This window comes from Ranitomeya imitator, chromosome 9 (assembly GCF_032444005.1).
Source record: "Ranitomeya imitator isolate aRanImi1 chromosome 9, aRanImi1.pri, whole genome shotgun sequence".
Classification (NCBI taxonomy): Eukaryota; Metazoa; Chordata; class Amphibia; order Anura; family Dendrobatidae; genus Ranitomeya; species Ranitomeya imitator.
Genome location: NC_091290.1, coordinates 21,388,352 through 21,400,774, shown reverse-complemented (window position 1 = coordinate 21,400,774; position 12,423 = coordinate 21,388,352). Strand labels below are relative to the sequence as shown.

The 12,423-nt window shown below is 42.2% G+C and overlaps 1 protein-coding gene across 3 annotated transcripts in view; it reads right to left on the bottom strand.

Moving 5' to 3' along the window:
- Positions 1-2,764: 2,764 nt before the first annotated feature.
- The window catches only part of TMEM86A (transmembrane protein 86A), a 92,005-nt gene continuing 82,346 nt past the window's right edge, over positions 2,765-12,423 (bottom strand). For all 3 annotated transcript variants that reach the window (XM_069738579.1, XM_069738580.1, XM_069738581.1), the window contains one exon: positions 2,765-11,964. In XM_069738579.1, coding sequence (XP_069594680.1) covers positions 11,537-11,964 — 428 coding nt within the window. In that variant the 3' untranslated portion in view covers positions 2,765-11,536. The remainder of the gene's footprint in view (positions 11,965-12,423) is intronic.

Here is a 12,423-nt window from a genome sequence, read left to right as displayed (position 1 = left end):
TCTGCTTTCACCTTACAAGCTGGCAGACGAGATGCTAAGATCCTGAGCTGTAAGAAATACCAGTTGTAAGCTGCATTATCTTTGTTCATGAATAAATATATCTTCACTGTTGAATAGCTGGGCTGTACACAGATTAATCCACTGCCAACATAACCACCTAGCTACCGTGCTGTCCGAGAGCGGTTTACTGGCTAAGTCATGAAAATGACTTCCAACACCTATGAGAAGGTTGTGAAAAGAGAAACTAGTTCCCATTGCAGCCACTCACTTTAATTTTTAAAGTGTGCCTGAGAGGTGGAATCTCAGTGTGCTCTGTCCAAGCTGAACCCATTACTTCAACAACATTACTAACCACTGAGCCACCATCCTGCCCAGGAGATTATTTATACGTAGGTTATTAATATGACTACCAGAAGCAATGGCAGGTTCATGAAAGAGAAAGCTACATGCCCAAGGCATCGAATCAGTAAATCTATTTTAATTTCTGAAGTGTACCTGAGAGGTGGAATCTCATTATTGTTTGTCAGACTTGAACCAATCACTCCAGTGCTAACCACTGAGCCACTGTACTAGTTGGCAACAGCCACTGTATTACCCAGCTACTGACACTGTGCTACACTATAAGCATCACCAAGCCACAACCATGCATCACTGTAGGAATCCATAAGCTCCCACTATGCTTCACTGTAGACATCCCCGAGCCCCCGCCATGCTTCACTGTAGGCAGGGTGTTCCTTTCAGTGTATGCTTCATTTTCCCTCCTCCAAACAGTACATAATGACACTGACACTTGGGTTACAGCATAATGACACTAACTCTTTGGGAACAGGGTAATGACACTGATACCTTGAATAGGGAGTAATGATGCTGACAATTGCGGAACAGCATAATTACTCACCAATTCCTGGGATATATGATAATGACACTAAAACTTGGGGTTCTCCTCTTTCTGGCTGTATGTTCATCTAGTTCTCGTCATCCAATAGTGACAATAACCCTGAGTGAAGAATGAAGCTACATTATATCTCGTTGTTTGTACCTCCCCACACTGGTTTATGGTGAATTTTCTGATTTTTCTTCTCTGTAGTTTATGCTCATCCTGGAGCCGGTCATGCAGATGATGTGATCATCTCCTCTTTGCACAATGATAACAATTATCAACAATCTAAATGTAAACAATTTTTTTTTTTGAGGTGTGATATTTATACTAGGTCGAGATCTATACTGTCCTGCAGTCCAGAACATTATCTACTATAACAATACGTAGTATATAACCGCAGCTCACATGCAAAACCTGCACTGGAGAATAAAGATATGGGACTGGCTGAACACAGTGGTGAACCGTCCACTGACCCAGTGCAAGGATAAGGCGGTGTCATGATCCATTTTTGGATTTGTGGCAGCTCTGGTTCCACTTTGATTTAAATGGAGCGTTTTTCCTTTCAGGACCAGCGGGGGTTAATCTGTTTCCCTTGCTGGAACCCTGCTGCAACTGCAGAGTGACTGGGTCAGCTGATGTGGGTGGTGACCACTCCCACCATCCTTTACATAGTCACCTGATGCATCAGCTGACTGTCGGTGATAGAACATTCTATATTGACGAAGCCTGAAGGAAGGAGCTCTCTGGCTGCCATGGTGTTTCAGCTGGTTTCATGGTCTGGCAGCTTTTCATCTGCTGTGCAGTGCTTTACAGCAGAGAAGGCTATTAAGCTAAGTTTGGTGTTTTCGTCCTCGTCTGTCTCGTGTTTGTCATGGTCCCCTGTGTCGTTCTATCTGCAGTGATGAGGCTAGCGCCCTTTCCGCCAGTGCACTACCCAGGGCAGTGCTAGGTGACAGCGAGGCACGAGGGGAAGGACCCACTTAGGGCGTTAAGGGAGTGCAGGGTCAGTCTCAGGTTTGATTAAAAAGAGGTTAGATTACACTCACCCAGGGGCGGTCCCGGTCCCATGGGTGTCACGGTCCAGCGCCTCCCAGCTTCATCAGATGACGTCCTCTTCTTGTCTTCACGCCGCGGCTCCAGCGCAGGCGTACTTTGTCTGCCCTGTTGAGGGCAGAGCAAAGTACTGCAGTGCTCAGGTACCGGGCCTTTCTGACCTTTCCCGGCGCCTGCGCACTGCAGTACTTTGCTCTGCCCTCAGCAGGACAAAGTATGCCTGCGCCGGAGTCGCAGCATGAAGACAAGAAGAGGACGTCATCCTATGAAGATGGGAGGCCCCGGACCGGACCTCAACGCCCATCGGATCGGACCACCCCTGGGTGAGTATAATCCAACCTCTTTTTCCCATCTTTTAGGACACATCGGGGGCTTATCTACAGCATTACAGAATGCTATAGATAAGCCCCTGATGCTGGTGGGCTTAGCTCACCCTCGATTTTGGGGGTGACAGGTTCCGTTTAAAAGGCTTAGTGTGTGTTCCTTTCAGAGTTACTGTTTGATAAAAAGAAACCACATTGGACTGCGCAATTCGGCACTTATCACCACGATTTAAGGACATGCTGACCTCTGTTAAGAATTTCAGGGTTGGGTTGGAGGTGGAAAAATTGGGACAGGTTGTGAGTGATATGACCTTGGCAAATCCTGAAATTGCGCAATGGTCAATGTCCTGTGGTGTCATCACTGATTAATTCTATTATGGACTATTTCTTATCTCTGTCCGATTCTGGGAAAGCTGGGTTACAAGTAATACAGCCCATAGAAGTTTCCTCAGCTTTCCGATAGTCTTCAACATGGTTGACACCTGGTACGACAACATTACAAACCACATGGATCAGGAATCTTTATTAAATATTTTGCATTGATATATCACATTCATGAATTCAGGTCCGGTAGGAGAAACGTCAGTAACATGGCACTGTCTGTCATTGTGGTATTTTCTATTACTTTCAGATCTTTGTGCGCTGCCCCCATAGTACACCCCTAATACAATGTTGGTATCCCTGCACCGCCATATTATTGTGTAATCTATACAAAGATTCATAAGAGAAACTCCAGTCATCAAATGGAGGTGTATGAGATTACAAAAACATGGCTGCTCCCTCACAAAAGCAATGGAGGCGGCCATTTTGTATGTGACGATAATCAGAAGGATGGAGCATGAGGACATGAGGTAAAATATAGCGCAAGCCTCAGTGGTATCACTGGTCTCTTGGGCTGTTATACTGTAAGTGGTTAGCGGGTCACAACATGGCTGACGATGTTATAACCGTACATGTGAAATGTATGAGTGTATATCCAAGATGGCTGACAGGATGGCTGACAGGATGGCTGCAGAGTACATCATGTAGGATCAAAATTCATAACATTCACATCATATCTACTAAATCATTTTCAATAAAAGCAAACCTCGTTATAATTACAATAAAAATTATCATGCTAATATTACTTTTTTTTTTTTTTATTTGTTGGACGCTGGCAGCCATTTTAAGTAGTACAGCAGCGAAATAACTCAAAATGTGAATGAATCCGTATGAATCCCTTGCAATGTTTCGATTATTGGGGGGTAAATACTAAAGAATACTCTATAGCAATATTTTTAAAATTGCCCGTAAAATAGATCATTTTGCAAAGAAATAATATATTTAAACAAACCCATCGGCAGTACAGACTCCATTATTATTTTGTGGTTTTTGTTGGCAGTCAGTCTTTTTGCTGAGTTTCTGAAGCAGAAACTCCCATGTTTTGAACGGGGTTTGATGGGATTTTTGGAGCGTTTGTGTAGGGGATGTAAATATGACGTGTTCCCTTCTTCTCCCCAACCCCTTTAAGGATGTTTAATGTGTATTATTAATGTGTTAGTACATGTTCCTTCAGGAAATTCAGGCCTTAAATATTATAGATATCTTAATTATAGCGTGTTCACAATTAGTTTTAGGTTGTTTTTTTTTTTTGGCGGCTAAATTTTTGGAACAAAAAAGTAAAAAACTCTCCAAATACCGTGAAGAGTTAAAAACTCGTAAGTTTTATTGGAGAGAGACTGATTGGTGACGATCTAAGTCATCATTTCGATTACATAAACGGAAAATGTCCTGACACCCAAAAAAATTCCCTCTAAATACACAAATGATTTCTTCCTGTTCCTGTTTCCTGAGTAGGAGGAGCCTAAAACAAGTCTGTGCCGCATGTAGAGGCAGTCCTTGTATAGCAGACAAAACTTCCTGTCACTGCTCGCATGTAGGAAAATGGTGGTCACTGTGACAGGAAGTCAAGCGGTTGCTAGGAAACCTGAAGTAGTACATCCTGAAAAATGCGGAGGGACACAGATGACACCATATATACGCAGTTTTCAAAAAAACGGAATTGCACAGATTGGTTGTCACAGAATTAAACGGAGTGTTAAATTAGAAATGTTTTGGTCCCAGCAGCAAAAAAATATTGATTGACCACCGGAAGTACGAGTCAGAGTCCTGCGCACCTCCATCGAAGAGACCGACGCCAACAGGTCTGTCTGACACTGTCGAAATACTGACCCTGAGAAGGTTACACAGTATGAAAACGGGGGGAAACGCAGCGGACTGTAGACATAGAATGACATTACTCCCCCTCTACAACATAAAGCGGATCTCAATTATAATAGAAAATCTGATTAATAAGGCAAATGGAAAAGTGCCACCGCCAGGCCCTCTTGTACCTTGTTGCTAGGGTGTGACTGCATAGCAACCAGACTGTCCGATAGGACACTGAAGGCCGGATTGCTGCAGCTTTACGGAGATTATCAGCGGTCACACTGTTCTCTATCCCAGCCGGCTTTATTAATTGGATTGTTTTTTTAATATAATATTTATTTGAAAAATTCAAGTCAGGAAGTGAGGCCGTAATAAACCCATGACAAGTCACACTTATTTATTCTGGATCCCGGCATTATTAATTAGATTTTTTTATTTAAAAAAAAACAAACAAATCTTTAAGAAAAAAAATAAATAAGAAATCAATGGACATAAAGAAAACTAGGTGGAATGAAATGACAGGATGCGATGCCATAACCTCACCTTGTGTAATCGCTGCCCCGCCATAGGTTACAAAAAGATTAGAATACTGTTAGGTGACGGGACGGCACGGGCCGCGACTACTTCTCCTTTACGCTCATGAAAAGCCACTTTAACAAAAAGGTCAAATCCTTATAATCTGGAAATCCCACCAATCTGGCAGGGGTTGTGGTTGGATCCAGAGACCCAAAAGGTCCCTCTGCTAAATGATCAGTGTTATGAATTATACTAGATATTTGGGAGGGGGGAGGGGGGCTCCGGTAAAGATTTAGTGCTTTAAAAGGGGCTGTCCACCTCTAAGAATATATATATTTTTTTTCCTTAAATGCATGTATTTGGGGCTAAAAAATAATTTCTAGTTTCCAGACGCATTCAACTTTGATGTGGTCATAAATAAGGATCTCGGGGAAAAAAATCCAAACGAGAGTTAGATACTCTCCCATTGGCTTATCGAAATGAGCTTACTGACAGTTTCTCAGTTAACCCATTCTGCAACACAGCACCTGTTTAAAGGGACACTGTCACCTGAATTTGGAGGGAACAATCTTCAGCCATGGAGGCGGGGTTTGGGGGTTTTTGATTCACCCTTTCCTTACCCGCTGGCTGCATGCTGGCTGCAATATTGGATTGAAGTTCATTCTCTGTCCTCCGTAGTACACGCCTGCGTAAGGCAAGATTACCTTGTGCAGGCGTGTACTACGGAGGACAGAGAATGAACTTTAATCCAATATTGCAGCCAGCGGGTAAGGAAAGGGTGAATCAAAAACCCCAAAACCCTGCCTCCATGGCTGAAGATTGTTCCCTCCAAATTCAGGTGACAGTGTCCCTTTAAGGCTCACAGTGCACAACTGTACACGAAACTCAATTACAAAAATGATTTTTATACACGCGTAAGAGAAACCACTGGTGAACAATCCCTTTAAATCATCAAAATTTCCATACATGACTAGTGGGATTTTATTTAGGTGCTTATGTTGTATGCAAGCTCTTCTTGGGACAGTACTGATTTTTTTAGAAATAATCCTGGCAAATGTATGGCTTCCTGGTCCCAAAAGTGGGTGGGGTTTACACAAACACCCCGCCCACAAATGGGTGGATCCAGTTGGCGGATGAAGCGGCTGTAAGTTACCGCGTAAGGTGTAATAAGGAGGCAACAGAGGAGAGGATGAGGAGAGAGGAGCCTGTAATGTGCGGAGGATGTAGAGTTCTGCCGAAAAGTCCGTCAGCGGTCAGTGAATTCTGAGAACTATGGGGTAATGGAACGAAAGGACACAGCGTCTTCCTGCATGGAGCGCCTTCCTTAAGTCAGGGGATTTATGGCGGCTTTTTATAGCTTTTATTTGCACCTCGCTGAAAACATCGTATCCAGTTAACGGAACATCTCCCATCCAAAAGAGACCAGTCCTGACTGGGAAACCTTCCAACGTCTACAGCAGACAGCACTTCTCAATTACCATGGGCTCTGCCCCCGTCCTCTAGTAACGATGTCAGTGCAGGGAGGTCACGGCAGACGTCACGTTTTTAACCCAACATATGAGTGGGATGCAAAAAGTAAAAGATATTTATAAGCCATCTCTGCATAAAGATAACCCCTTTAAGATCTTAAAGGGGTTGAACAGGTTAAAAAAAAAACAGCTCATTTTTTCCCCCCACAAGACTCAATGTTTATGGTTGTGCATCATGGAAATAAACGGGGCTGACTTGCAATACCACACCCAGCCTATGTACATGGGTGGCACTGTTTTTGCTTTTTTTTGTAAAACAGCAGCAATGGTTATCTGAGGGTGCTTCTAATTGTCCCATGTATTGGGACTTCTCAGCTAACGTTGTCCCCGGGGGTATGCACAGTCCCTTGAGATTAATACATAAATCCAGCACCAGAGGTCTAAGGTGAGAGTGGTACAATACAGGTCGTCGAATAAAACACGAATATGTACAACATTTTGGCTTATAAGTAAAAAATTCTGAAGTTAATTAACAGCGTTGTCCATTTTCTTTATTAATAAAGTTTATTGAAACAAGCAGACAGCAGTCCAAACAGTCGTCCGTGTAAACAGGCCCTGTAATAAGTGCAATCTCCGGGATATCCTCTAGAGGGCATATTACACGGTAACTGCAGAATACTTGTTTCAATCAACTTTATTTACAACAAAAAAAAAAAAAAATTGTATTAAAGGGGAACTCCATATTGGGACACTTTTAAGCCAAACCTACGTTCATACATATTTATATAACTTCTGACCCATTTTATGACCCAGGACAATCCCACAAAAAATAAAAAGGTATGGGAACAACTCCATTTTTCAATACAAATTTACAATTTTTCACAAGTAAAAGCTGCATAAAATGTCCATTGTACTGATCCTGAGTTACATTACGGCCCCAATTATTCATCAAACAGTTTTCATCAGAAAAAACTTGTCATCTCCAGGAACTTTTCTAAAAGTGGGCGGAGTTACATCAGGAGGGGCGTGGTCAACAAATTCATCATAAATGTACAGCAGCAAAAAAAAAAAAAAAATCACCAAATTCATTCACTGGTGCACAGAACGGAATCGGGTTGGGGGAAGGGTCTATTTTTTTTTCTGAATTCTTCAGTAATTTCTAAAGAAGAACTCTAATTGAATGTTTTATTTCCAATGCATTGTGGGAGCTGAGATATTCATGAAGTCAGAAATGTGCTATTTTAGATCACATGTCTGACAATGGGGTGGAGCCAAACTATTGTCTATTTCCAATGGCAACTAGAAGAATTCTGAAAAGAGCTCTGAAGGTGAATGCAAAAAAAACAAAACTCAAAATATTTTAAAAAAACCTGGTACAAAAACAATAAAACAAATTACATACAAAGTTATTCAACTTTTCATGTAGTTTTATACCTTGAAGTTTTTTTTTCTTTTTTTAAGTGGAATTATGCTATTAATTACCCTACACGTAAAAATCAATAAACAGAGCGATACACTGGCTAAGGGCTCATACCCATCACCGTAAAAAAAAACTGTCCGATATCGGTCCAGAAAAGTGGGACAAGTGTCATGCAATTTTTTTTGCAAATACAATGCGATTTTTATGTGACCTAGCATCCGAGTTACATGTGAATGAGATCCGATTGCAATGCGATTTTAACATGAGTCTCATCGGACAGGTAAGGAATATGATTATCATTTTAATTCTTTTACAGGGGACATTGGCTTCAGTGGATTGGGTGTAAAGTGAGTATAACTGTTTTTGGTTAAATTAGAATCACTAAAGGTGTTTGCAATTTGTTCAAATAAAGGACGCTTTTCTGGGTGTTTTTTTTTTTTCACAATTTGGCTACGGGGTTAGTAATGGGAGCATCTTATAGACACCTTTCAATTACTAACCCCTGGGCATGATGTCACCTGACAATATAAAGGTGACATCAACCCCAATACTATCACCCCACTTGCCACCACACCAGGGCAAGTGAGAAGAGAGAGGCTAAGTGTCAGATTTGGAGCACCATTTCTGGGGCGGCTGAGAGCTGATGTTTTTAGTCTGGGAGGGGTCCAATATCCATGGCCCCTTCCTGGGCTATTAATATCAGCCCGCAGCTGTCTGCCTAGCCTTTGCTGGTTATTGATTATAGGGGAACCGTACATCTTTTTTTGGTGGGGGAGGAGGTGCTCCATTTTAATAACTAGTAAAGGCTAAGTATACAGCTGTGAGCAGATACCCATATAGCTTACCAGGCTATTGATATTACCCCCTTCCCAGGCTATAAACATCAACCCCCAGCTGTCCACTTTCCCTCTGCTGGTTAATAAAATTTGTAGGGATTCCACATAATGTGTTTCATAAATGTATTTATTAATTAAATACATGTACAGTAAGCTACACAAGCACTGCACTAATTATATATTACATGTGTATATATCCAGGCAGTGATTTTACTGTACACGCCAGATGAAATGTCGGGTTTTCAAGGACATGGTTGTGTAAAAATCACAAGGTTTGAGTGCTGTGCGATTATTTTTATCACACCTATTGACTGGCATTGTTAGTCTCATCCGAGATACGAGGACAATCGCATCACAAAACGATTTTTTTTCTCAGTCCGATTTCAGCTGAGAAAAGAAATCACAGATAAGCAGGGAATCATAGTTAGAGTGCAATTCGATTTTTTTATCGACTTGCCCTTGTCTGTTTTTCTCGCAAATGAGTATGACCCCCTAATGCAGACGTCTACTTTGCTTCATATGTTTACGCTATAAGTGTCCGAACCGATACTCCGGATCGGATACTATTTATTTAAATTTTTCACTTTTCTTTTACAATTCACAGTACTACAGAAAAACAACTAAAAAAAAAGATCTACTGATAATAACATGAAATAATAATAATTCTCAAGACACAGAAGAAACAAAAAAATTATTGCACCAAAAAGTCTATTATAAACACTAAAGTCGAAAAAATATATACTGGACATATATGTACGGTATATATAATTGGTCAGCTACTTCTATTTTACTTTTAGTGCTCACAGTTTTTACTGTGTTAAGCATGGATAAAAAAAAAAAAAAAATGATATCGCGGTTGAAACAACAAAAAATTCCATTATCTTAATCCATGAATTAAAAGAGAATTTAATCTCTAGTAATTTTCATATTTAAACGGACAGTCTCTCCTTATAAGACCAGCAGTGTTTGGTGTCTTATTGGCAATATACAATTAAAAAAAAAAAAAAGTATGCAAATCAGCTCCAGATGGCACTAAAAGAGATTGTTTACACTAATTTACATGCATAATTAAATGGTAAATTCCATATTAAAAGGGGTTGTCCACTCTTAAAATCGATGACCTATCGTCCTTATATTGACGACCTTTTCATCACGATGGTAGTAGTCCTTTAAAAAGCAATTCCAGTCTTAAAGGGCTAGTCCAGGATTATAAAAACATGGCTGCTTTCTTCCAAAAACAGAGACGCATTTGCCTACAAGTTACGTGTGGTTTTGCCTCTCGCCGCCCATCGTTTAGCAGTAATACCAGATATAACCTGTGGACAGGTGTGGCGCCGTTTCTGGAAGCAACGTTTTTTAATATTAACAGTAACGCTGCAATAAGTATTGTTAAAGGGGCGGTCTAGTACTTTTAGGTTGATGGCTTATCCTGAGTAGCAGTCATCAATGTCAGATCGGTGGGGGGCGACACCCGGCACCTTTGCCAATCAGCTGTTCCTGCTGGATGTGATAAGTTTTGGCGCGGAACAGCACTGCTCCAACTGTACAGTGGCCGCAGAGAGGTACTGCAGATCCCATTTATTCGAGTAGGAGCGGATGTGCCGTACCCGGTCGCAGTGGCCATTATACAGATGACGGAGCCATGTAGTTCTGCTCCACAACTGATCACATTCAGGAACAGCTGATCGGCAGGGTATCGCACCCCCACTGATCTCCGATCTTAATGATAGCCCAATAATATAAAAGCCCTTTCAATCAAATAGTAAAGTAATAAAGAAAAAAGTTTAATAAATATCTTTTTTTTTTTTAAATTATAAATGCCCTCCCCATCTGGAGTTTATATTTTCGGTATTCCGGGAGTGTCCCTTGCTGAAGACCTCAATATCCTTATTACTCAGTCAGCACTGGTGTAATACTGCCCCCTATGGACAAGAATCTATGTAGAATAATAGTGAACCGAACACTTAGGCAAATTGACCTTGAGTGGAATTGCCCTTTAAGAGGAGTTAGGGGCAGTTAGTCAGTAGTGGTTCTGTAGACGAGACTCATCCAGGAAGTTTTATCATAGGAGCGCTTGCTAAAAACACCATCCCTCCCCCCAGGACACACGAGAAAGTTCACCAAATCCGGCTGGCTGCCATTAAAGTGTCAGTATACTGTCTGGGATATTGTCGTTGCCTGAATTTTGGGCTTCTATAGCTTATGTGGCACCGGCTGGGCATGCTGTTACTAGTAGTCCCATAGCCCCAGGAGCCAACAAATCAATGGCATGAATTCCAAATAGATCCAGGTACATTGTGATCACATTATCACCTGAATGCTGTAGGACAAGCATCAATATCCCTGCACAAGACCCTGCAGGTTCTGACACATGAGCTACACCTGAAAACTTCAGAAATGGCCCCTAACAGCACCAGATTGTTCTATGTAGTGGTCGTAGTGCGGAGAGCAGAGCAGTCACAAGCTAGGACCTAACCAGGACTGACCGAGGAGTCAGATCAATACTTATCCAGTATAAATATACAGCGGGTAAATCCTGTACACAGCGAGGGGGGTGTCCTGGACGCGGCGCCCTCAGGAATACATATTAGACGGTATAAGATGTGCGTGAAATACGGGACACAGTGTCGAGAAGCGTAAACCCAGCCTCAAGCAATGCAAAAAAAGAGCGGGAACCTTCTCGTGGACCACCACTGGCTATTGTCATTGCAGCCACATCGACCATATTTAAAGAGGGCAACCAGCGAAGCAGACGTCACTGCTTCAAAGGAGCAAAATCACGATCAATGCATCGGAGACTAATTTATCTCCTCGGGGTGAAATGTACCCACTTCTCCAAGGTAGCCAATAATTCACTTCTTCTTCCTATAATCTTCTTCGTCCCTGCACTCCACGGCCGAGAGGGAAATCAGCATCTGGGCCGCGTAATAGGTCGCCATTATGATGGTTCTGGAGCAAGGGACGGGGAAGCAGAATTTATTGACCGCAATCGTCAGGTCGGACACTATGAAGAGCATGGAACCAATGCATCCCGATAGTTTGGTCCATGTCCATAAGTCATTGCACAGTTGCATGCCGGCAACGGCACGCCAGGCCATGAAGGCGATGAGAGCTGTATAGACGGCCACCAAGTAGGTGAATGGACCTGAGAGGTAAGAGTACAATAAAGAGTACAAAAGGCTGGATACGAAGGCCATCACGGCACCGGTCCGGAGGTCCAGCGGCTTCATTCCGAATGCAGAGGAATATAGGATGTGCGTGACGGCAAACATCAGCAAACCTAGGAAAGGAAAGGGAAGAAGGAGTTAAAACTACAAGGAAAATCATACCGATATGATATGGCTTTACAGAATATGACCCCTATAAATCATACCGATATGATACGGCCTTACAGATTATGACCCCTGGTATATGAAGGAGGACCTGCTGACAATCAAGTGATCGATGCTGATCTGGAAGTGAAGCAGCACAGCGGCCACTGCAGGACAAACTTGGTATTGCAAGTTGCTCATTCAACTCAATGGGAAACCATGTAATATATGGTCCTCCTAGGTCGTTTTCACAATAGTTCTTTGTAGGGTTGAGCGAAACGGATCGTTCATTTTCAAAAGTCGCCGACTTTTGGCAAAGTCGGGTTTCATGAAACCCGACCCGATCCCTGTGTGGGGTCGGCCATGCGGTACGCGACTTTCGCGCCAAAGTCGCGTTTCGTATGACGCGCTTGGCGCCATTTTTTTCA